Source organism: Neolamprologus brichardi, chromosome 4 (assembly GCF_056152115.1).
Source record: "Neolamprologus brichardi isolate AB-2024 chromosome 4, ASM5615211v1, whole genome shotgun sequence".
Lineage (NCBI taxonomy): Eukaryota > Metazoa > Chordata > Actinopteri > Cichliformes > Cichlidae > Neolamprologus > Neolamprologus brichardi.
Window position 1 is genome coordinate 13144873 of NC_142107.1, and position 27242 is coordinate 13172114.

General features: G+C 43.4%; 1 protein-coding gene across 7 annotated transcripts in view; it reads right to left on the reverse strand.

Moving 5' to 3' along the window:
- The window catches only part of bahcc1a (BAH domain and coiled-coil containing 1a), a 62217-nt gene extending 37422 nt beyond the window's left edge, over nucleotides 1-24795 (reverse strand). For 5 of the 7 annotated variants that reach the window (XM_087839835.1, XM_087839834.1, XM_087839833.1 and 2 more), the window contains exons 1-2: nucleotides 24538-24795; nucleotides 21217-21540 (exon numbers count right to left, since the gene is read on the reverse strand). In XM_087839835.1, the coding sequence (XP_087695961.1) occupies nucleotides 21217-21388 (172 nt within the window). In that variant the 5' untranslated portion in view covers nucleotides 21389-21540; nucleotides 24538-24795. Of the gene's footprint in view, nucleotides 1-578; nucleotides 3777-4265; nucleotides 6013-21216; nucleotides 21541-24537 lie in introns of those variants that run through there. The other 2 variants (XM_087839837.1, XM_087839838.1) reach the window with 2 other exon arrangements.
- Nucleotides 24796-27242: the final 2447 nt, after the last annotated feature.

Consider the following 27242-nt stretch of genomic DNA (forward strand, 5'->3'; position numbering starts at 1 on the left):
GAAAGAAAATTGCAGATGTGACTGCATCAACCTGCTCTCCACAGCTCAGTGATCACCGAGTGCCACAGAGTGGAGGGAAGAAGCGGAAGAAGAAATGCCAGAGAATAAAAACACACAGACACACAACCGGTTTATAAGAGCTCGTATCAGAGAGTCTGTGAGCAGTTTAGGTCGCTCATTGAACGGTCAGTGCCATGTGGCAGCCAGGTTCCTCAACACACCCTGAAATATCATAGCCCACGTACTCTCTCTCACTCTCTCAGTCATGTCCTCTGACAGAAAATACACACTCTCCTTCTTGTCTTAAATGAATGAAATTAACATCAGATTGGTGATTCAAGGGAAAATAAATGTACTTCTTCCAAGAGCTGCTAGTTACTGGCACTGCTTTAACACAGAAAGAAACATGACAGAACATATACTGGTAAGCTAGGTTTTATTTTATATCAGACATTTAAGAATTTCTGTGTTTAGCTGTAAATTGTAGCAGCTTGTTTCTTTAGCACTTGTTTACGAAAGAACCCACTATGAAAGTAGGAAACAGCAAGGAAGATACAGACATTTGAAGAGTTACTTACCAAGTAAAAACATACTGAGCAGGATGCTCGTTGGTAAGCGAACTTCACTCCCACTTCAGTGTCTTTTTCATCAGAGTTTCCTACTAATGTAGTTCCATGTTCTGCCCAGGAATTCAGACGCCCAAGAAGAAGCCAGCCAGACTTTCCACACACACACATTCACTCAAACACAGGACTTAGTTTTTGACCCTCCAGTAACACAGACTGGATTGGGCAACTGTACACATCAGCAGCCCCAGACAGACTGCACTGCTACCCTGGAGGGCCGCTGACTAACCCAGCACCTACTTCCTCACAATAAAACACAGATGGAATTTCAAATGGCTACTAAAGTGGGGGGATTTCCTTCAAACAGTCAAAGTCATCTTGAAAACATTAGTGCAACTGGTAGCCAAATTCCTCCTCACTTCAGAAACAACTGTAGCAAGTTTTTTCCCCTTCCTCTTCTTAACTTGCCCCCTGCTTTACAAACTCCCACCCCCCCTGACTTTTTTCTTTCTGTGTCGATGTGAGGCTTGATGGTGGGACTGGGGGAGTGGGCTACTGCAGGAGGATCAGAAGTATACTGAAGTGAGGGAGAGAAAGAGTGAGAGAGCGAGCAGGCGGTCCAGTCCTGGACCTGGGCCCAGTGCAGGGGTGGGGGAAAGTGCCAGCAGCGGACGCCTCCAACACTCTCCACACTGCGTGCCTGTGGAGTGAGTTTAGTGGATGTGGTCAGTGTGGGGGTGGGAGAAAGAGAACCAGTTAAAAGAATGGATGGCGGAAGAGAGTGAGAAAGCCTCGTTACTACATGCAACATCCAGAGGAGGGGAAAGGGGTGAGAGTTTAGAGTAGATAAGAGACCGAGGAACTGTGAGAAACTTTCAAAGTGAAATCAGCAGAGAGCGTGTGGGAGTATGTGTGCGTGCGTTTATGAACATATGTGATCCTTTGTGTGTGCGATTGTGCATCCGTATGGTGGTCGTCTCGCTCAAGTTGACAGCCTGTGTTTGCTGAGTGGCTTCGTGGTCAGCCACTCTCTCACTACTGAAGTGATGACGGGGTAAAAGGGATTCTGGGAATTCTTTGCATGAGTACAATGCAAATAAAATTGGCCTGGGGAGGTCAGCTGAAGAACCCCTGCCACTTCACCCAGCTGTTTATACAATATAGAAGTCGACATGATATGGATAAGAGATTCTAATCCTAAACAAATTAGACCAACTGGCTCACTCAAGTTTGGCAGGGAGCCCGAACATAACAATGGAGCCACACATGCCACGCTAAAGAGAAAACGGGAGAAAATGTGCACACATGCCACCAGCGTCTCTCTTTATCTATTCTACTCCTCGAACCTTTTCACTGTTTATACAGCAGTTTGCAAAACTGCAAAAGCCAGGATCACGTGTCTAGGTACCTGGCCAGGCTGCCATTTCAAAGAGTACAGCACGTCATGTTTATCACAATTAATCATTCATGAAGCTCTTTTTCAGAAAGGTTTATTTTTATCAAAAAGGAGCTTCCTCTTCAGTTCCATAGCTGCTGTGCCAACACTGGTGTGAGGGGCAGGAGGGGGCCAACAGAAAGAGATAGCAATGTCTGATAGAGTTCCTGCTGAAGAGGTGTGTTATGGGCAAAGTAAATAAAGAAGACAGACTGAAATTTCATGGCTATTTTCTGGGGAGCGGGCCAGGAAGTGTTGTTTAAGAGACAATCAGACATCTGACTGTCAAAGTGAGATTGTGCTAAGCGGTGAAGATTGCAGGTGAGAGCTGGAGCGGAGTAAAAAACTGGGGTAAGAGCGGGGCGATGAAGGGTAAAGTGCAGTGCTAAGGTTTAATGCTACTCACTGTTTAATGCTATTAAAATATTAATAGCCTCAGGCAAAGGTTTGGGCTCATCACTTAGACCCTTGTTTAAGCGCGCTTGCTGTGAGCCATGTGAAAGTGCAGTTGTTTGCTGAGTCACTGGCCTCATCTGTGGAGAACAAGCAGACATTCCAGGTCCGGGACACGGAAGGTGGGAGGACAGATTCAAAACAGCAACAGCACCAGGCCAGGCCAAATGAGCTCAAGGCCTATTACCTTCCTTTTATACTCACCCACACATGCACACTCTCTTTACCTAGTCCCACAACAGAGATTTAAGAGAACATACAAGAAAACCACAACACGAAATCACTGCATTCTGCTTTTGCTCATTTCTGTCCGTTCTGTGAGAACTTAAGTGTTCATGATGTAACAGGAAGTGCAAATTACTCAAGCAGTTTTCTCATTACGAAGTGTTTTCTCTCAAAGCACAGTTATTTCCGTCAGCATTTTAGTTTATTAAACTTCCCTCCACGCTTTACTAAACCTATTCCTTTTTTCCCCTCTTGGCTACATGGATAAAATGCAAATGTTTCTTATGGAACGGGCATAAAAGGCATCAGATTTAGTTGGAAGTACTTTACTCCTTGTAACTTATACAGGACATTTGATGTGTCCAGACCAAACTGGTGGTTGTGCTTGTTAACTGACCCATTGCTCCACGAGGGTCATTTGTTGCATCCCAGCTCTTTATTCCCCAGGCATGAAATTGCGATTCCCATAGTGGGGCTCGTTCTCTCATCCACACATTCACGCTAACATCCACATTTTTATTTTGCCTTCTCTTCCCTTCTCTGGTTGATCCTGTCTTTATGATATACGCACACAGCAGCAGCACACCCAAACACAAAAAGAGCCGCCCACAGCTGCGTCAGGCCATCTCTCTAACAATCCAATCTGTTTTCTTTCCCATGATGTTTCCCATTGGCACAGGGAGGAGAAAATCAGATTTACTCCCCCACAGGGCCCATGCAGTTGCACTGATATGGAAAATGATTTCAGTGCTGCTTGAGCCCATAAACATTATTTTGGTCTCCCCTGTTAATGACACATTTCTTCCCAGCATTGTGGATCTCACAGAGGAAGAGATGAGATTCAGGGGGCGAACAAGGGAGGAGGAGGAAGAGAGGAAGAGGGGAGGAATCCTCCAGGGCCTCGCATACGACAAGGGAGTCCTTCACCCCTCAAACTGCTTTCTGACATCCAAGACTTATTCAGCCTCTTCCTCATTCACACACGCACACACTCAGAAATACAAACAGCTAATCATCCTACCAATCATTCAGGAGCTTGAATTGCATGGGTCATTAAATACCACCACTCCCCAAATCCCAAAAAACAAACAGACAGAAAAAATAATAATTCCCTGTTAGAAAGCAGAGCAGAGTCAAAGAAGGCTTTCTCACCTCTCTCTATATCGAGCTGTCAGCCTGATTCTAAACACACCATGTTTGGCTCCGGGGCTCAAAGCCGCCTTACTACAATTGTGTCATACAGCCCACATATCTTTTTATTGGTGGTAGCAGCCAATACAGCAGCCCCTCTTCTCCTCCTTTAATGCGGGGATAAAATTTATACTTTTAGCGGTGTGTTACAAACACTTTCTGCCCGAGGCATATTGTCAACGACAGGAGCACGCCGTTGCCTCGAGTCCTAAACGCAAGTCATTTAATATGATGGTGTTAAAAAGAGACTCCAACAGGCCAATAGTGAGGCACTAAACCTCCCATTTGGCATCCATTAAAGCCCATCTGCAGGAACAAATACAAGCCGGATGAGCAGGAAACAGCCACGTTAGCTATGACTAAAAACTATCCTTCATTTGTGAATATTCACTCACAGGTCTCTGAAAACTCTAGATCCAAAAATGGGATTTTCATGGTCCTCCTGTTCCACTGGAAAGATCAGATGGAATGCTCTGAATCTGGTTTGTTTTACAGCTGATGACTGATCCTTCTAAATCCATTGGTTTTATGTTCTGGCCATGTGGATGGATGGGTGACTAACGGCAGCTCGCGTGCCATGTTTCAGCCGACGTAGGCAAAGCTCAGCCAGCCAGGTCACGGACACAGACATGCCTCGTAGTGGGGAAAAAAGACAGATTAAAACAAGGATTCAGCACTATTCTCTAATTAGTACCCTGTTAACTTTTGAACTTAATTGGTTAATTGAGATGTGGTTAGACCGGGCAGGTTTCCCCTCCCTCGGGGTGACCATACGGCTCCAGCATTTCAGCCTGGCAGTGCCTGGCACAGGAGGTGGCTGTGTCTCTCTCGCTCTCGCTCTCCTTCTCTTTTTAAGCATCCCACCGCTCCACTGACGAGGAGTAATGATGCTGCACAGGAGGCAGTAAAACTGTGTTTTGCGAGTGTGTTTTAGCAGAGATTGTACCCATGCACTGCACATATGCTCGTGCCACATCAAAGCGGTGCTTTGACTACCCAGTCCTGGGTGGTCTAATCCTCTTCTCTCAACCAGCAGTGCTAGGTAGATAGACTTTGGAAAAGTGTAGTGTGGATGTTGGTGGATGTTACCTCACCGCAGGCGAGGGTTCTGTCAAATTCAGAAGTTAGTTTGCTTTGGAGGAGGGAGAATAAAAGTGCGCTGCAATGCATACACAGATAAACGCACGCTCACGCTTGGGCGTCGCATTGCTCGAGTCTCCCCATCTCCTTTGGTTCATGCACAATGATAACCACAACACCACATAAATCTGCAAGCAGCTCAATTCATTGGGGCAAATTTTGCCTGCTGTCTTCCCTTTTTCACTTTCATCCCTTCTTCTCCATTTGCTCCTTCGAGCCCCATCACTCATTCCCCTTCTCAGTTTTCCTTTTCCGTCCTCACACCCTCTCCATCATCCCACATCACTCTCCCTCCATACCCCTGCTGCTCAGTTCCATATTTCTGTCCTCCCTCATCACCTCGGTCTCTTCCCTCAGTTGGCGTCAGCCACATGCTTCAAAATGGAAACACTTTCTCTTCATTTTCTGTTTTTTTCTCTTTAAAATCACTTTTCCTCCCACTCTCTTGTCCCATTTGCGCTCCGTTTCTCTGCTCTTGTTTGTCCATCAGTGTTCACAAGGTCCAAAAGTGTAATGAACATCTTGTTTTATGGGGTTAGCCCCTCCCTATATCAGAGTCACCCATAAATCAACATCCTAGCATTCAAACGGCAACGAGGACTCGTCGGAATGTCCTGTTCTCCCTAGTCTTCCCATCTTCTCTCCCTCCCTCCGTCTGTAGCCTGGCACCTCATTTAGGTCATGCAGAGCAGTCCTGGACATCAGGGGTCTGGTTGGAGTCACTACGTTGCTGCTGTCCTCCAAGTTCTCTTGGATTGTCCTGTAATATGATAAAGTCTGATGTCTGTGAGAGAAACAGAAGGCAGCTCCCTGCTCTGGCTTCTCTCTTTTTGATGTAGCCTGTCAGAGGCACAGAGCAGAACAGTGCAGATAACAGAGCCGGGAACCGCTGCACCAGCCAGTCCAAGGTCTTTCTGTAGCCCTGAATGTAATTTGCTGTTGGTTCACAGGGGGAACAAAGGAAAAATGTTTAATTCTTGTAGCGTTCGGCTAAGACAAATGCAAGCAGTTTTGTTCTGATAACCTACAGACAAGGGGAAGCGAGGCACCTGGGTAGCCAAGGCCAAACATTATACAGTATCACCTTGTAAAGAACACAGTGTATAATCTCACATGCATCACCTTGACTTCTCTTGTTACCAAACGTCTTAGCCATAATGACAAGACTCTTCTCGACTCACGGAGATAACCACTTCCTCTCCCACTTTATCCATCTGCACTTTCAAATGCACGAGTTTAGCCAAATCACGCTGCCAAACTGGCCTTTAAAGATGAGTTATATCTTGCGATAACTCTTGACACCGGTCATCTATGGAATGCTGCTGCCGGTGTCTGCTCAACATCTGCAGCCACAAAGGCAGAGATGAGTAAAATTAGGAGCATTTCCTGTCATCATTACAAAAGAACGGAGCTCATCATTGCACAAACATCAGCAGATGAAGTGTAACACAGAGCAAGGCAGCAGCAAAGACAAAACTCCCCACAAATTTAAATGCCTCTTGTCTCCCCTCCTATTCCCTGACCTGCCATGACCTACCTTAGCCTCCTCTGCTCTCCAGCTGGTTATCTTGACGGGCTTTAACGACTCATTGTGGAAGAGGCAAAAATACAAGGTCAAACCACGAAGGATTTCTAGATCAGCTGCTCATTCACATTTAGTATGTTGGAGGGGCAGTATGGGCCATCATGTGTTATCCTCCCCTCTGTATTTGTCTGGGACACACACACACACACACACACACACACACACACACACACACACACACACACACACACACACACACACACACACACACACACACACACACACACACACACACACACACACACACACACACAAATATAAAAGAAATAGCAGAGAAGAAGGGAACAGATCATGTGGGCTTACAACAGGCTTGCAGCATCTGATCGAAGCCAACAGATGTGTTGCAGCTGCTTGGTTGGTTTGCCTTAGCAGATCCTTCCAATCACACACACTTACTGACAAGTCACACAAAAACACCACCAATACTGAAAAGTTATAAGGCTGCAAGTTAAAAAAATGTTTTCCAACTGGCCATGTCTAATAGTTCTATACTAGCAGTGTTTTAGGTTTCAAATAAAAACTCAGTATCCCTGAGTAACTATTAAAGTTACTTTGAACAGTACACCTATTCTTATTTTTCTTTAATTTATGCGTAACATTGGTGGCCATAAAATATATTAGCACCTATGCTGGGTCAGAAAGTCAGAATTTATATGAAAAGTCTGAACTCATGCAATGATTTGGTGAATGTATGAAACAAATGAAGCAAGTCATAGCTGTGGGGTTGACCGGAGAACACGAGGGAAAAGTGATGCAGGGAAACCTCGGCTGGGAGTCTGCATGCTCACAGGAGAGCAACAGCTTTCAGCAGGTTATCATAACGCCAGTGTGAGCCAAGCGCCGTCTAGATCTGGCAGAGGCCATAATGGAGAGGAGGGGCGGCGTGTGGAGGGGAAGCGGCGAGGAAGCAGACTAAAGAAGAGTTATTAGGGTGCTGTGAGGCAATGAGGGGAAGAAGGTCTCCTGAAATGTTTTGACACAGAGATCGCAAATGTGACACAGGTGCTTAAACACAGATTTTGAAAATCAAAACACGGACATCTTTCTTTTTGCGTCCTCTCTCCCCTGCGTCCTTTGTTTTCTTCTGCTTTTTTTTTTGTTGAGACAACTATTAGTTGTCACTTCACCTTAAACCGCTCATTCACTGATGCTTAATGGCAAAGCGTGTTTTATGACTGTCAGACTGATTCGTTACCAAGCTGAGCAATAACAGCAGAGTCCAGGTTCTTTACGCAGACTGCCAGCACCCTAAACACCCCATTATTTTAATGGGTTAACATGAAAACCAGGCAGTCTAGCAGAACGAATAACCTGTGCTGGGACCGCAGCTTTATCCATTGTTTTGTGCTGTATGTATTACCACATGCACCGCATTCCCTCACAGCCACTGTGTGACTATGGATTTGTGTTTTGGAGAGTGTGGTTTCTAGCCTTTACTGTATTTGATCTGGCATAGCTTTCTATTGTGGCGATGGGCTTTGCTCTCCTCAGATAAGAGAGCAGTTATGTCAACACTGGGTGCTGTGAAGGAGCCGCCTGGTCGTGTTGACATTCTACAACATTGCTTATTTGCTCTGACCACAGAGTTCAGCCATCATCTAGTTACTAATACGCTAATAACCAGAATCCTCCTGAGGGTGGAGCCCCCTACTGGCACTGCCTGGTACTGACTGTCTGCCTGGCAGGTGAGTAAAGAGGAGTAGAATGGGGGTAACAAATGGCTTTGAAAAACCCTGAGTTTAAAGCAGGCTGCTAGCTGACTGAAAAAAAAGCTTGACAAATGCTTCTCACAACACAGACTCAGGCAGCATGAGTCTGCATATTGAGCTGTGCTGAGCAGCCCTATCAGTAAAGAGCCAGTGGAGCAATCCATGCATAATTAGAGTAGGGGGAGGGGGTTAATTGACTTCTTTGAGAAAGATCCTGATTTCTATCAACCAGTCCCATAATCATGTGAGTCAGGGCTCTCATTAAGCCCCCTCCCTCATTTATCTCTCTTCTCTTCTTCTCTTCCCGTCTAACCCTTTGGCCTCCTATACCCCCCCCCCCCCCCCCCCCCCCATGTTTGTAAAAGAAAAGAAAAGAAAAGAAAAGAAAAAAGGTGAACCCCCATCGGCTCCTGCTGTGTCCTCACCAGGCCAGGAAAGGGTGAGCTAGATTTATAGCTAGCACCTGAGTGAGTAAGGTCCACATAAAGACATGATAAATGTACATTCACATGCACACCAACACTAAAAGCTCCAGACTGCAGTTGACCCGACTGCGACCTCAGTGCGGTAATGTGCTCACCGGCAGATATTAGCAGCAAAAACCAGTTACATTCAGCCCCGTGGCCAGCAGTGTTCTCCATATAAAGTTGCACAAAAGATGCAAACACATTTTTTTCATTTATTAGTGTCAACAATGATGCTCAAACCACAATGCAGCGGGAACAGCACCATAACAAGTGTTTTGAATTATTTACAAGCAGAAAGTATACACTGCATACCGACATGCCTGCTTGCCACAAACACAATACGTTACGCTGGCATGTCAACACCTATGAATATTTACTTGAAGCATATCCACTACGACAAGGCTTTTATTCAACACGGTTTTAAACCAATCGCAAAAAAGGACTACGGCTTCCTTCTGGCTGCCGTCCTTTTCGCTTCCCTTCCTCCCTTATTCTCTCTTATTCTATTGCTGCTTTGTGGAAACAGTGAAAGATCTGGATGAAAACGGAATTCCACTGAGACGGAGTGAGAAAAAAAATGACATGAAAAAAAGAGACGAAAAGTGGCAAATGAGAGATTTCCTTCACAAGCCCATAAATCACAAGATGTGGGCAGGGGCAGTATAAGGTCCACCTTAAATTTATAAGGTATAAGGTCCACCTTAAAAAAATTTTTTTTTAAAAAAAGACAAACTTTTTTCCCCCTTTAAAAAAAAAATCCTTTCACAAGTAGCTCTAACCACCATTCTCCCTTTGCATGTTCACGAATACAAACCTACACAAACATATGTGCATAATCAAAAGAACACAAACTTTCTCCCTTCCTCTCCGCACAATCTCCCAGATGGTGTATGTGGTGGAATGGCACTGCTCCCCACCAATCTGGTTGTGGCACAGCAGCCTGGCTGACTGGCTCAGAACCGTGCCTCATAAAAATCTCTTGCAGTTAGGTGCAGGGCAGCCTTCAAACAAAAGCAGGTCCAAGCAAGCGTGCTGTAATGAATCCTGCTCATTCTCAAATAAAAACATACAGGCTGATAGACCCTGAAGTGCAGCTGCTCCTTCAGGTAAGAGACATGGACCAGTGTGGGGAAATATGCCCTTTGGTGAACTTGGTTAATGCATGCAGTGCAGGGCTACACACTTGGTGAGAAGCTGGAAGAGCAGAGGGGCATAGATACCCTACTGGGATTAGGTATCTGTTGAAATGGTAGGGAGGAGGTGGCGTAAGCAATGGGAGCAACTGTCAGCAGCCTTTTTAGCTTCAGCGCTTGCGTGAGTTAATGTGGACTGCTGCTGGATGCGAGACTTAAAAGAACCGCCGTTACACTCGACGTACGTGAGCTGGGTAAAGCAAGGTGACGAAACGGCTGATTTGGAGCGCCGGGAAGGCTCAGCCGGTGCTTGAGAAACTTGAGCCCTGTGCAGGATGGTCCCAGAGACTGATGGAGATCCAAAAGGACTTAGGATCTGCTTTCATTCTGAGTGTTCGCCATCTGCCTAGCTCGAAAGAGAACCCATGGAGCTGGAGAAAACTGACAACTGACAGATGAGACACTGAGCGCAAAAAAAAGTGTGTGTATGTGTGTCGTGCATGTGCACGAGTGCAGTCAGCATGTCAGTATTGATCCTCAAAGCAGCTCCACTTTCTGAAATAAGATCTGTCAAACAGGGATACACGCATTTAGTCACACACACACACACACACACACACACACACAATAGAGTTAATACACTGTGGACCTCATAGCTTAAAGAAAATTTGCTCTCTAAAATAACAGACATCTGCACAACCCTCACATGTTCCACTCTTCCCAACAATCCTCTGCTTCCCACACAGCTGCCCACTTTACCGCTATACACGTGGTATTTATCCATCCAGTTTCCATGTGTACAGATTATTCTAGTCTCGCAATACCCTGTTACCAAGGATGACCAATTCGCTCCTCATACGTCACTGCTTAGCCGACACGTTACTGATCTTGTACATGAATTAATAAACTCAAACTCATCCCATTTTGTTTCCTAACAACCACACACGAATAAACATACGCATGACACATTTATGATTGGTAGTCATCAGTGGACTGTTGTTGGGGTTGCATTTGGGGTCCCTGCTGTATGAAAATGCCTCCTGAAGATCTCTCATGTGATCCCACGAGTAATCCTTGAAACACACCAGTCTATGTAAGAGCCATGACTAAATCAGTAAGTAATCAGCACAGAGACACACTAGAAAATTCCTGTGACTTTTGAATGTTTTCTCTGACCTCCAGAGCTCTGAGAAACCACAATGATGTCTGTATTTTTTCTGCCTAGATAAAACCAGACAACACAGGCCTATGGGTCTGAAGAAGAAACAGCAGATATTTCTCATAACTGTCAGGCCATATGCAAGGAATATCATGTGATTTTAAGCACTTTACTGCTGAGCTTCTTGTAGAAGGGAAAGAAGCCTTCACACCTGAATAAACACACACACACACACACGCAAAATCCTAATTATAATTCAAATTATGAGGTGAAAAATAAGCACAGCTTCTTAAAAGTCCTACCTGATTACTTCAGCAACAGGCTTACAATGTATAAATCCATCTGTGTGCTATTATTCAGACATACCCGCTAATCAGCAACGTAATTGAAGCAGGTGGATTTATCAACCAGCAGCCCCATAAAGAACTGGAGAAGAGAGAGATGGATGGAATATAAAATGCCCAGAGATGAGGTAGAATTAGGCACCTGCATCAGCCCCCTGTCCACCCCCACATGCTGCCCTCTCAGCTGCCTGCCACTCTGTTTCCTCTCTCACTCCTTTCATACAATCTCTACACCACACGGCTCCTTTGATTGCTGTTTCCCATGGGCATACACAGACACACACACAAATACAACAGAGGCATACACACAAAAACTCAAAACACGCTAAAACACACTTCTTCTGTACTGTTCAGAGACAGTTGTGCCAGCTGAGTTTTGATTTGGAAAGAAAAGTTGCTTCTACTACAAATAATGACAGGCACTCAAGAAACAAGCGGAGCACAGCTATCAAACAGAAAACGCACAAGTATGCAAAAACTTGCGGAAAAACATGCAAAAAGCACAAAAAACCCCACTCCTTAAAAGCAAGTTTAATCAGAGATACACACAGGCAGCCACCCACACATACCAAACACACACACACACACACACACACAAGTGTGTTCACACACCCTCCCATTATGCTGTATAACCAAAAGGCATCGAGCCATTTCAGCAGCTTTCTGAGAGCCAGCCAAGTAAGAGGTCTGTCAGTGCATTAGCCAGCATGTAATCATAGCCCAACCTCACTGCAATTAGAACTGGTTCTAATTCTTCACTGGAATCGCTGCCTTCTCCCACCACTAATAGTTTACTTTACTGCAACAGCTGACAGACCCAACCCTGCCTCCCTGCTACAACACACACACATCCACAGCTGTAGCTCGTCCGTCAGCATGCCAGATCAAAGTGGATCCTGGGAACAGTCCCCTGCCATGTCCCACTTGTGCCACATGAATCCCATGAGTCTTTAGGCTGTGACACAGTTCACCTTCGTGGTGAAACTCTGTGAGTAAAGGCCTCTTCTTTGCTTTCGTTCGATGCCTTAAAGAAAAAAACAATCTCCTTACACAAATGTGAATGAGAAATGACAGCGAAACCACGGAACAACTGCAAGAATAAAACACGTAAGTGTTCCTAAAGGCTGTCTATATAAGAGGCAAGCATGTAAGGCGTGGGTGGCGAGAGAGTACTGGGGAAACTTAGCTAATGAAGACTGAGGAAGAGGGAGCACTCCCTATACCGATGGCATTGCCATTAGCCTGTGAGCGGGTGCACTTGGGTGTCACTTCAAAGCATTCCCCACTATTAATCAGAGGCTATCCAGCCCTCCGGCAACGACCCTGCTAGCTGTGCCGCTAACTACCCCCCTAAACATAAGCACAATGGAGCTATCATTACGGTCGTTACGCTACACCTCGGCCAGACAGAGCACCTTTATCTCGGCATATATGTTACACACTGGCAGCCAATTAATTTACCTGCCACGTCTGAGAATAAAGGAAAAGGAGTGGGTGGTGGCAGTTTGGTGTATGCAAGCAAGCATTTCCATTATGTAGGAGTTTATGTATTAGGGTGGGGGGATGGGAAGAACCTGTCTCAAGTTGCATCCCACAGGCTGTGCATTCAGCCTCTTTTCTTTTTCTTCTTCTTCCTCTTTTTTTTTGTAATGAAAACACCTGCAAGAGGCTGCAGCCTGCCTGCCCCCCCCCCCCCCCTCCCCCTTTCCCCAAACCAAAAAGAGGCACATCCCTGGCCTGATCTGGCTCTCACCTGGCTATCCCCAGGCAGGAAGCCCAGTGCCTCCTCCGCTCCAGCCCCACCGGCAAACTGCAGCCACTCAGCTGGGTGTCAGCCACCAAGCTTGAGGATTAACTACAGCACTGGCCCCGTCTCTTTAATACTAGATACATTTTATACAACGTTAATCCCCAACATCAACTCTTACTTCGCTTTGTTTGGACTGTTTTGGATGGACGGCGCTGGGTCAAACTAAAAGCCTACAGGGCACGGGTGCAGAATTTATTCTCTTTTATTGGGGTGACTGTCAAGGCTAATGGATAAGGGGGGGAAAGGAAAGAAAGAAAAAACAGAAAACAGCGATTGCTTTGTTTTGCTGTTGCTTGTTTCTCATAAATTTGCACATTCATGTTACATGAGGATGAGAGGGCTTACAATACAAGACACTCTCCCCCTCCCTGTCCTGTTGTACTGTACTGAGACACTGCAGACTGTAGCAGTGCTGAGGGGATGAGATAACCGCTCACCATTGTGAGAAAAGGCTGTCAAGGCTTTGTTTTTTTCCCTCTTTCTTCTCTCTCTCTCTTCGTCTCTCTCTCACACCTTCCTTTTATTCCTACTCCCCAACTGTCTCCCTCCCTCCCTCCCTCCTTCTCTCTCTCACTCTAGAATATGAAAAAAAGCTGGAGTAGTGGTTGCAGAAATAGCCCTGTTTCTATAATTAGATGTAAACAGATGAACCAGACTCTCAAGCTTGCTCTGTCCCACTGGCCCCATGGCCTCCTGGGAAGGAAGATGTGTGAGTCTGCATGACGTGCTTATGCTCTGTGTGTGTGCATACGCAAGTGTGTACATGCTGTTTTTTTATGCGTATTTGTAATGCACCAGCAAGTGTATGACAGCATTTGACAAGTGTGCATCTAGACTTGCCGTCACATCCCTCTCTCTGTCCGTTTTTTCTTTCTTTCTCGAGGAAACAAAGTAACCTTAACTCGCTAACACCAGAGGGGAGGTCAGTGGGCACGCATGGCAAGAGGAAAAACCTTACTGCAAAGCAGCGACAGCAGACGTACGCACATCTGTTGCTGCAAAGCCAGTCATTTACCCCGGATCCACGGGATGCATACTGTATCAGAGAGAGAGGAGGCAGTGTAGCCTAGTGGTCACATCAGGCAGAGGGGGCAGGGGGAAAATATACAGAAAGAGGTAGAGGGCAAAAAAACAATCCATTTTGAGGAACTGGTGGTGGGGGGTGAATATGAAAAGGGCGGGGGAAATGGAGGATGTGGGGAAGCTTCAGGGAGGAGCAGAAAGGGTATGACATGGTTCATCAAAGAACAAACGTGTAGGCATGAGAGAATTTATGGTGCAAAATGAGTGATTTGAACAGAAAGCAGAAGGGGAGGAAGAAGTTTTTGGGGGGGTTCTGATCTGTGTCAGGCAGAGCTCAGGATATTCATGCAAGAGAGAGAGACCAAGACAGAGGGTGGAAAAAACAGAGCGAGAGAGACAGAAAGTGCAACAAGTCCCTTTTGGATTGAGGACTTGGCATCTGTTTGGATATTCCCAAGAGACTTATTAAAATGGAATTCCTGATGCTAATCTTTGTTTTCTCACAAAAGGGCTGACACACTCTTCAGAGGCATACGGCTTGTATATTTAATGGCAATTTTCTTTTCTGCATATACTAAGTGGAACATCTTATTGAATGGTACTGTACATCACAAACACCTGCTTCTCTTCACTGGCAGACTTCGAATCGTGGGTAAAGTTTATCTACCAGTTTGCCACACACTATCATTTATAGATTACAGTCAATTGAGTAAGGGAAGCTCAGAATCCAGAAAATAGAAAGCGAAGGAAATAAAGACAAACTCTAGAGAAAAACCATAGCAGTTGCTGAATTGTATCGTTGTTTCAAAATAAAAATCCAGACATTACAACATGTTAGTGCTGAAGCAGAAAGTGAAGCCTGCACAGCTACCCCGAAAAACTGTCATTTTCAAAACTCCTAATTTGTGCGGAGAAAGAACACGCCATTAGAGCAGCATGCTGTTTCCTGTGAATGCAGCACAAACTGGGACTGCTACACATGCCGCACCAAGTGGCATTAAATTCTGCCAGAGAACTAACATCAGATCCAGCAGAGACGGGCTCAGACGTTAGAGGGTTAACAATGCACCTGTCTAGGCCTCACAGCCAACCACGGGGTGCCTCAGCTCTAGTGGGGTGGGGTGGTTTGTCTGGAGAACACTACCCCAAGACACACAAACACACACGCAAACCCACCCACCAACCCAAACATAACCACACACACATTCATAACACTCGTGTGCTTGCAGTATTGTCACTGACCACAAATCTGCTAACAACAAAAGGGCCCCCCTATTTTTTTTTTTGTTCTTTTCACTGAACGATTACAATAATAAAATTGAAATTAAAAAACAGTAATCTGGATTTTCTGCTTGAGCCGTTAATAATGTCTAACAGCTGTCACATGCAATACGGCCATGCGCTGAGGTGGGCCTGGGGCTGCCTGATGAGAAGCAGCCTGATACTAGAAGAGAGAGGGAGGGTGCATGAGGGGTGGCAGAGAGAGATCTGAATCACAAACAAAATAGCAGCGGTTGGCTTTGGGCAAACCTATCAGTCTATTTAAGCAGGCAACAACACTTTTATTTTCATTATTTTTTGCGTGCATGCATATGTGCGTGCCTGTTCATCGTGGCGTCGTTGGATTCGTCAATTAACTTTTCACTTCCTCACATTGAGTGTAAAAATACATGAGAGGGTTTTGAAATCCAATGCCCTGAAATCCAATACAGGAAGGTATTACCCTGGTAGTCACCGTCACCCATGGGACTCCTTTGTGTTTGTCCTGTGTACACGCCCCAAGCTCAAGGCAAGGGTTCTGTGGCATCATGCCACATGGTGTGGTTTGGGTAGCGGACTGAGTCAAGAGCCTGTATCTGAGGTAACATGGCCACCAGTTAACCAAAATCCTCTTCCTTTTTTTTTTTTCTCTACCCAAAGCGTTCACTTTGTGTGAACAGTTTTGCTGATAAGCAACAAAATTTAAATAATAGAACTTTGAATTTATTACACTCAGTGGCTGATTTAGATGCTAAAATCAATTTTTTCATGATCACTTAAATCATTAGTAAAAAAATAAATAAAAAATTTTAATGATACAGATACACCTAAAGTCTTGTTACTCTTGCAAGCAAAGGTATTTGCAAATATGTAAGGGGCTTACCCTTTCACAGACAGTTGACTGCCCTTGCCAGTCAGTTGGATTTCCAGGGGGGGCGCAGTGTCAGGGGAAGGTGACAGATGGCAGCTGCACAGGGCAAGGTGCTATTTCAGCCAGGTGTAGGATGCCAAGCAACACCTCCACTATTCAGAGGGACTACACTGACAGCATGTCTGAACTGTGTTATATCACAACAATCCACAAACGAGCCCAACAACAGGCCATGGTTCTCACTCTGTTTTGCAGAGCGGTAGCGTAAAGCCAAATAGAACTTGGCCTAAGACCCATGCTCTGTCACTGCACATCAACTATAGTGGCCCCTGTGTACAAGTAGCCTTTTAATACAATGCTCACTATATTCAAAATTTATGTTCGCTCAGATGTCACTACAGCCCAAAAGGTTTAGAGTTCCAGAGAAAAGACTAGTGGCAGGATGAGTGAGGCTGGACGCTGTGCTGCTAAATAATTACACTGGCCATGAAACACACTCCGGCCGCTGCTCTTGTCTGGGGTCAACAAGGAAGGGGAGTGGGCAAAGGCAAACAGGAGCTGGGTACAAACCCGGTGAGTGTTCAAAACACTAGAACTACAAGGCCAAGAAGAAGAAACCTCTTTTCCCACAAACAACCTTCACTCACTCGCTGAAGTTTATTGTTTTAAAGACCCTGGTTGTAACCAGCCCCTTGCTAACTCCACCAAACACCTGTGTTTGTCTTTGAAGCCTCTTCCCAGCATCCACAGACCCATGGGACAGTCCAGCAATGAGACGTTCAATAAAAGTCCCAGTAAAGTTATTTATTCTCCTTTGGAAAATAAAATGGGAGAAGCCAGACAGCATGGCTAACCTTTGAAGGGGGGCGCTGCTCAGATATCCAACTAGGACATAAAAACCAAGGGAATGACAGGGACATCCTACCAGAAAACAATAAAGGGGGTGGAAGGGGCTGTTTTTTATCTTTAACAGCAGCTGTAAAACACACACAAAGCTGTGGTCTACAACAATGGCCCAGGGGCAAGGGAGGGTGGCTAAAACAGAAGTGGCAGGAAGACCACTACTTCCCAGACACAAGAGTCTTCCTGCTGGAAAGAAAGGAGACTGAAAAATGGAAGGGAAAAAGAGACAGAGGACAGCATATGGAAAGGGAGGCCGGGCAGATGCAAAGGAAGAGGAGACTAAGTGAGATGGCATAAATATGACCTTTGATTACATGGGATGTTTAGAGCAGAGCTCAGCCATGGACAGGCTGTGAACCCCCCGCTGCTTTCACACAGCCACACCTCAGTCAGAGCACACTGATCAGAACAATATGGCTGAAAGATGAGCCCACAGCCATAAATGCCAGCAGTAAAGACAGCTCCACTGTGTCTCCTGCTCTGACATTATCCAACATCTGAATCTTGGCCTCACAGCCAAGCGAGGACCGTCTCCAACTCTGCATCGGAGCCAGAAGAAGATAAAATTACTATTTCAAAGTCCTTGTAAATGAACTGGCCAAATTAAATCGCATTAGAGGAGTTTACAGGTCCGTGTCGAACTGTATCAGCAAGTACAGGCAGAGAGAAGTTGCTCCAATGTCAGATTCCCAGAACACAGTGCAAGTGTAAACTATAAATCGACCACCTGACATGCATTACAAATGACTGGCTTGTAGTAGGTGAAGATGGACAGAGGCAAATGCAAACTGACAGAATCTCTACTGGCTCTAAGTAACATGGTTCAGTGGACAAGAGGGTAGAAGTGTGCATGTGGCATGCAGGGAAAAAAACAACAAAAAAACAAAGGAAATTTTTCCCCAGAAAAAAAATTCAAAATTCCAAAAGCCTGTTAGGAACAATGCCAGAGGAGAATGCTGCAACTGCCATCGCTCTTTTTTAGCAGCAATGGGTGAAGGGAGCGCTCGCAATAAATACCTCCGCAACGTCAGAGGAACCCTTTCAAGGAGCCACATCAGAAACCCGCCTTTGAATGCATTTTTACATCAACCCTGAAATATTCATGCTCTTTGTAAAGTATTCATGTGAACCAGTGTGCAAGTTAGTCCCCAGGGGTAAAGTGAAGAGAAACTGAACACACTCCGCAAACAACACGCTCAGTTGTGCTAATGTTGCCAGCCTACAGGACACTTGAAGGGACACTAATGACCTGCCCTGTCAAGATGAACAAACTGGAACCAGTTTGGTTCGACACCCTACAAGCATTTAACCAATCTTACATAGTAAGATTTGATTTAATGTTTTGGGGGAACTGGAAAAAAAATCTATATGAAAGTAATTAAATTGCAAAGTAATGTTGTTCTTTCTAAAAAAAAATTCAAAATAAGTATAAATCTCTTTTTCTTTTTCCTTTTACAACACGAGTTTACATTTAAATTGTGTTTTAATGAACTTTCTATCCAGGTGCTGGTATTAAAAGCTAGTTCTGCCACCAAATTTTTTTTTTTTTTTAAAATGTCTAAAAAAAAATGAAACAGAAATAATCCAATATTTTTACAAGCTGCTATTTTATATATATATATATATATATATATATATATATATATATATATATATATATATATATATATATATATAATTGAAATTATGCTTCATGTCTCATCCACATATCTGCATCATGGCATGCCTGACATTTACAAATATTATTGAAACAATAAATCAAATGCTGGACGTCAGCAGAGCCCAATTACAAAGTCATCCTAGTGGAGCCTAGAGAAGATTTGAAAATTATGTCAAATTATTTTTATGTTAATTCAATCAAACACTTGAAATGTAAAGAATAAAATCATTTTGCAGATCACGAGGATATTAGATCGCGCCGCTGTCACGCCCATGCGCTGCTGACAAGACTGAGGAGAACAATAAACCACCTGTGTTGCTCATTGAACAGTGATGACATTTGGAAGGTTAGGCCTTCGTGTGTGTAGCACAATACTACGAAAGGTACACCAAATATGGTTGGGGGGCAGGCGGTGGAGGGGTGCACCTGTGCTCTGTACTGAGCCTTCGTGCTCTCAAGCAAAACATCTGTAAGAATGAATGGTAAGAAAATAAAAAAATAAAAATGAAAGACATATGGATGCAGGCAGTGTGTGTGTGTGTGTGTGTGTGTGTGTGTGTGTGTGTGTGTGTGTGTGTCACTACTGCCAAAAGCACACATGAATGATGAGAGATGAATTGTGAACGGCACCCATGAATTCTCCTGAATGACTAATTATGCCTCATGTTTAGTAGGATTTTTGCAAATGAATGCAGAATTTGGTTAGGATCTGGTTAACTTACTACAACCCTGCCCTGCTGTAGCAGAACACTTTATTAAAAAATCCCAAACATAAATAAACAGACAAGTATATAAAATAACACAATTCAGAATTTTTAAAAAAAATAATAATAATAATTATCATCAGGGATGACATGCATACTGAATTTTCACCACCGACACTGAGCGGGTTGTTACACTTTTAGCGGCTTGGGCATATAAAATAACTTTAAAGGGTTTAAATATTTAAATATGCCTTTTTGCTTGCCAGTAACCCAAGACTGCTCAGCTGCATCATAAACATGTGTTTTTAGGGGTTGCATTTACATATTTTCAAAGAAGATTCTTTCAAAAGTGGAGCTGTTTGATGCAATCAATACGCCTCTGTTTTGACTTATCTTATTTAAATCTCTTTTGTTTTACATGGGTGGACAAAATAAAAAGGGCCAACATGCATTTTGTGATCCAGTCCATTAAAACAGCTGTGCAATATAATTATATTATCTTTTTTTCCCTGTCTGAACTGAATTCTTGCAATTATATATTTAATTAAATCCAGAATAATGTGTGAAGAGAATAAAAGAAAAACTGAATGTGGGCACAAAAAGTGATCACAAATCAAGTAAATGTGTAAAGAGGAGCACTTCCAAGGTTTTGTGGGGTGGAGGGACTGTGCATCATTTTCTTTTATTGTCCTTTTAAAAAAAACAAAAACAAAAAAAACATATCAGCTGTTGGAGTTAATTCTGCAGGGTTGTAAATTTTGGACTCTTCTGTGCAGACACAAATGTGCATACTTCCGTTTGTAAAACATTCACATTTGGGTTCACATGAAACCCAAGTCACTTGCTAAACCTGATGCATTCACTGTGAACACATTTGCACCCCGACACTTCAAAGCCCAATATAGAAGGAGGATTAGTATTGCTTTCCTTCCTATAACCTTCATACGCCATAACCCATGCAGACCTGCTCATCCATCCATTCCATCCATCCATTCCATGCCTATGGCTCTGGGTATGACCAAGGGTTTTGGTTAAGCGATGGCATCATTGTGACACTTTACAATTTAACGTGAAGTGACAAAATCTCATTTCAAATTCAGCTCGCGAGCCAGCAGGAAATCAGTGTCGTTGTGCTCTGTCCAGCTTCCTACGTGCAAACTAAAACAGCTCTTAAACACATGGCATTTACCCATCTTATCAAGTGACTATTTGTTTAACAAAGATGTCGTCATTACCTTTGAGATAAATGTTGATTCAGCTTAATCACAATTCCTGGTTTAAGGCCTTGTGTAAATCAAATCTCTCTTGATTTATTAGCTGATATTTGCATAGCGGATTCCTGTAAACAGTCACACCTGAGCAGCCCATAATTTATAACAGAAAAACCCCCTCTATTATTCTCTTTTGTGCAAAAATAATCAGCTTGCTACGACTCCATATACATGCCCGACACCGTCTTGTATTCGGGCTGATAAATGCACAGCTGGCTTTATGGCACAACAAAATGAGAAAGAAAAAGAAAAAAGAAAAACAGTATTGCTGTGTGGGAGACACACACACATTATACGTTTGACTAACCTGAGTGGGGAGCCATTGGTATGTGTGAGGGGTAGTATTTCCCCGGCGGGAAGTGGCCGGCATGCTGCACAGAGCTGTGGCCCGAGGGAGCGATCCGAGAGGCGGCTCGGTGCACCAAGGCGCCCCGCTCAGAAAGGAGGTGCGCCGGAGCAGCGAAATCCCGTCCTTCCATTCCGAAGAATGTTTAGTAATCCGAAATCCGGATAGGGCAGGTCAGGAAAATCAAATGCAACCCATATAATAATCCTTTCCCTCGTATCTATGTGTTGCATTCAGTCGATCGCAGGCTTCTCCAGCCAAAAACGTAGCCCCCGATCATCTTTTCTGTCAGTGGAGAAATTCAGAGACATGTTCAGTAAATGGAAAAAATGGAAAGCTCATTTAAGATAAGCCTAACACGATGCAAAACATTACTGCAGTCTAGTACTATAAAATAAATGGGAGAAAACACATCATTAGTACCGCTTCATTTATTTCTGCTCAAATATCCTTCCTGTCACACTAAAGATATATATTTAAAATATTGCTAATAAAAAAATAAACCTTACGACTTAAAACTGACTACAGAAAATAAGCCATGGCAGATACAAACGACCACCGAGGCGCCCGAAAGCCCACTGAGCCGGGTTCAGCTCCGGCTCTATTGATCAGCCTGGGATACAGGCCTAAATATGGAGGGGAGCACTTCAGATTTCACAGACACGTCGAGCAGGGTGACACATTTTAGGTTTCTATATGTTCAGTTTTGTATGCAAAGCATTACAATGCTCAGATTACGTCGAGCCTAAACATTTTATTCAACATCCACGTCAGCAGTCACCAGATGTCACCATCTCTAAAAGCACAGTGACATGCAATATAATGATTTTGATCAACTGTGATTTCTGCGGCAATCTGACAATCCCCCCTACCCCCGCTTTGTAGTTTTGATAGGGAGAGGAAACGTGTCGTCCTGTTTCGGAGGGTTAAAAATGATGGAAGCCTACTCAGCCTATCTCAAGGTGAACAACGCTGCCTGCCTTCTCTAGCTCGTCCTATTGTCTCGGATTGATGCATGGCGTTTTTTTGTGCCTCTGTAATCTCCATCCACCTCTCATTACGCATGGCACCGTTTTGCTCTATAACGATATTAAGTGGCATAAATCGCGAATATATCATGCAGCATTTTCAAGCTACAAAAATCCCAGTTCTTAATAAATATGACAATAAAATAAACTATTTGAAGGGGAAGTCTGAGCTGTCAGTTCGCCGAGTTTCGACACAAATCGTAAGAATTGTATTGAAAATATTAATATTAATAATAATAAATAATAATATACTTAAAATACAGCCTTATAACAGAGATGCATCAGCTCCTGAAAGGCATGGACTCACCCCCCCCCCCCCCCTTCTCTCTCTCTTTCTCCCTCTCTCCCTGAGTGTGTGTGTGAGCGAGTGTGTGCACGTGCGCGCGAGTATATGTGTGTGCGCATGTGAATAACTGCACTCTCACTGTCTTCGTCTGCCTTGACCTATTTCAGGTCAGGTAATCAAATGGAGTAGTAAATACATTACAGGCTACATCCTCTGCCATGCCACAAAAATAGAAATATTTAGTCTGGATGGGAAAGTGGCCCATTCTCAAAATTAAAATAAACTGTATTTTACTGTAAAAAAAAAGAAAAAAGAAAAAAAAAAGAAATATATATATATATATATATATATTACGAATTTTAACAGGTCTCCCAAAAGGGGAAAGCTTATATTGTGCTTCAGTACTGGCTGTTGGGGGGGGGGGGGGGGGGGGGGATTCAAAAACAACTCTAGTAATTTCCAAAATATAAGTAAAAGATTCATTTTATATTATAGATTCTCCATCTGAGGTCATCAATAGCTTTTACAAATGGATTGCCAAGATAATAATCTATATCTGTCTCATAAATGTAATAACTAAAATAAAATGTAATTACATTAAAACTACTTTTTACAACGTCCAATAGAGAGCAGGCATATTATCATTTAAGCTATTTCATTCTCAGCACCATTATCTCCCCATGTTGCCAGTTACAGCGTCCAATCCAATGCCACACCAACAACAATAAAATCGCTCCATACTCAGGTCCTTGGGAAGAAGAAAAAAATCGTATTGACCGAGCCTTCCTGAGGTAATGTGTGAGCTTGCATGTGAATCCTCAACGCGAAAACGTGAAATAAGCCCTGCTATAGCATTCATGATAACAGAAGATTGCGTTCTTGGGCTGCAAAGCGACCCAAGGTGAATGGCCGCCCGTCAGGAGGACTGCCTTTGTTTCCACACTGAGAAAGTGCTTTGCAGTCGGCCATTACCTTCCCCTCGCCATGCTGTTACGTTCAGCCTTTCCTGTATGCCAACAGACCTGTAAGAATAACACTACTGAGCATTTACCAGCTTTCTAAATATTCCAAAATTATACGCACTGGCATGTAATTGCTGCCGTGTAATCGCATGCGGTTATTTGTTGTTGTTTTTTATTTTAGCCTAAAATTTGCGAAATCGTGCAGCAAACAATCGTTCGAATAACGGGAGAAAAAAAATCAAAGGATCGACGACCATAATACAATTGATTAAGCAAATGTCAATTACATTTGTAAGATCGCGTCGACGGCAGGAAAGCAGATAGTTAATCAAATCACGCGGTATAGGTCGGATAGTGCTGCGAGACAAGCGGCCCTCCGCGACTGAGCTGGCCGGCAAGGAGTGCACGTCGGCCGGGGTGTGTGAAGACATTCCTCCCGTTCTCTTTGTATGCAAATTTTCCGCTAGGAATTTATACGTCTGGCAGCCATAATATATACACACCAATACATAAAGCACAGTATTCTAAACTATTAATCAAACGATATTATTTTTTATTTTATTATTATTATTTAAATAGCCGAAATTAAAATTAATCAAAAAATAATTAAACTAAAATATAAAAACACATAAAATATAATACAGCTAAGCTTCTTGATAATAAAAAAGAGCTGTGAGGTCGTTGATTAGTAGTCGTTGTATAATATTACAGTGAATAATAATAATAATAATAATAATAATAATAATAGGCCCTTGATTATGTCATGTAAATGTAAATGTAGGGTATAAAATTACAATTTATTTCTCGGAAGATACAGCTCATCCTGTTTTGTTATTTTAGAAATTATAACAAGGCACTCTATAATGCACAGCATGCCACATACAGCCTGGCATTTTTTTTTTATCTGCATTTTTACTACACCATCTGTCATTTTACAACGAGGAAACAGGCCCTGGTATGTTTTATTAAAATTAAAGAAAATCAGGTATATAAAATTACTACTTACTGGTATGTTAAATCCTTGCATAACCATAAATTATAAAATCACAAAATTCAAGGAGGAAAGGTGCAAGGCCAAGTGCGACGCCCATTTAAATCAAAATCTGAAATAAACCATGTGGCTAGAGTGTAATCCTACAGTAGACTATTTCCATCTGAGGCTGTGCAGTAGCCTGCTGGTTCACTCTATGGAAGCAGTGCGACCGGGGCTTCCGGCCTGGCTGGATTGCGGCTCGGATCTCCGAGCAGCGGTTTCTCTCCCGGTGCAACTGCGTACCTCGCGTCTCGAGGGCAGGGTAAACACATCCTCCCATTGGTCGGATACCTGCATGTTAATGAGCTCGTGCCGCCCGCCCGAAGACAGAGTGGTTTCCGATTGGCTGGCAGCAGAGACCAATGGTGTGGTGACTGGCAGTGATAAAACGAGTGAAAAGCGCCAGATTTAAAAGCACTGGATGCACAAATCGCTACAATAGAGCGCAGTGCACCACGAGCACAGCTTTTAATCTATCGCAGATAAAACTAAGATAGAGAACGGCTTGATGATAGTATAAAATCAAGAATTAAACGGCACATATTACATTCATGTGCACTTAATTATTTATAGCAGTGCACCAAAGTATTCTAAGGAAGAGACACTAATAAAAACAAAAGAGTTGTTTTAACCATTTACCAAGAATCTAAAGCCACAAATGAGCAATAATCCACATAAAAGCATAAACACTTAATATACACACATACACACACACACACACATGTGTGTGTGTGTGTGTGTGTGTGTGCGTGTGTGAGTGTGTGTATGTGTGTGTAAACAAGAGAGAGAGAGAGAGAGAAAGAAGAAAAAACAAAGAGTACACTGTAGAGCATGGATGTCAATCTCATTTTACTTTTTGGGCCATATACATCCCACTTTGATGTGAATTGGGCTGGGCCAGTGAAAATGAAGGATACACGTATTCATTGCTCAGACTGTCTTGTAATTGTACATTTAGAACACAAAGCATTCTTTCATTCATAGAAAACGTCCTTGTACTTTGGTCTAGTGTGGATGGCAGTGGGGGGTGGGGGTCTTAATCAATAATCAAACCTATAAAAATACAGTTAAATGTTCCAAATCTTTGCACAACTTTCTAAAGCTGTACAGGGAGCCGGATTGGAGTCTTTGCAGAGCTAAATCTGATCCCCAGGCCTTATGTTTGACACCCCCTATTGAAGATGTTAAATTAAATTGTTTTTTTAATTACTTATTTAAAGCTAAACAAGGGATCTTTGCCTACAAACCATCTGAGCAGTCTTTTCATCGCTAAAATATATAGTGTTTAAAATGTTCAATAAAATAATACAGTTTTTATTCACAAATGCAGTTTTGAAAACAAAACATTGCAACACCAAGTACAAGCAGACTATTTATAGATTATAGATTAATAGCCCATATCTTTTAAAATGTTGTTAGCAATTCAAGGCGTTCATCCATGGGGATACATATAAACACGTGTACTTCTACTTTTCCCCTTCTTTACAGCCATTACAGCATTTCTGACCAATGCTTGCAAGACCAATTTATCTTATCTCCATGCGGAATCATGGAGATAAGATAGAGATTCCCCAATTTTATCCACGCAGTGCTATTACTATGGATTGGTTACTGCATTTTTTTAAATGTTTACAAATGAATCCCCTATTGTATGCTTGCTTCTGATTGGCTGGCACGAGGACAGAGCATTGTCAGTCACAGAATGTAAACAAGACTCTGATTGGCTGTTGGCCAGTCCGCATTGGGCTGTCCGGGAGGGAAAAAAAGGCAATAACTGGCCCTGCAGTTTCAAGGCGTCCCAGGTTAGATGATGAAAGGGGGGATAAGAAGAAACGGTTTTAAGGCGCCCCAAAGGCGGACCCCTATTGGCCCTGAAGCCATATGAGTCAAGCGTGAATCAAAGGGAATACTGCAGAGAGGGGGAAATTATGTGTTGGATATTTAAAATAATGGAGGTTAGTTTTCGTGTAAATGCCGACTAGCGATGCCGGGGCTTTATGAAAAGTAATGAAAACAAGTGAAACGAGCCACGAAACGATTCGGGTTATAGGCTGCACGTGAGGGCGCTGGAAAAGGGGGGCAAAAGAAAAAAAAGAAAACCCCCCAAAAACAAACAAACAGAAAAAAGCTCCGGTTGTGGATCACCCCGCCGAGGTCCGCTTTAATGGAGAAGAAAACCTGCATGGAGTCTTTCAGCGCTTTAAAGTGTGGCTGCATGAGGTTTGTCGTAGTCCGGTCAGCGTGCTTCTGCTGCTGCTGCTGATGATATAAAAATGGGGGGAAAAATCCAGCGTGATTTGTTTGCAGGAAATTTACTTGGAGTTAATCGGATGATCGCGTCGCATGCTGTTTGTCTGGCTTTCGGTAAATTCAGATCGGGGTGTAAAATACGAGAGCGAGGCGAGATAGCGGATGGATATGTGGAGAGGCTGGAGAGACGATCGTGAATGTGGTGCAGCCAAAATATTTGACTTTTTTTTTTAAACGACGGTCCTGCATGTCCCTTGTTACTATTCCAGCAATAGTTTGTTGACTCAAGGATTTACTGAAAATACTCTTGATCCTGCCTGCCTCGCTGCAAATGTGGGTTGAAATATTACTGAAGACGTGTTTTATTTTATTTATTTATTTTTAATGTAGTATTTATTTTGAATAATAAAGAAGCAAACTGCCCTAGT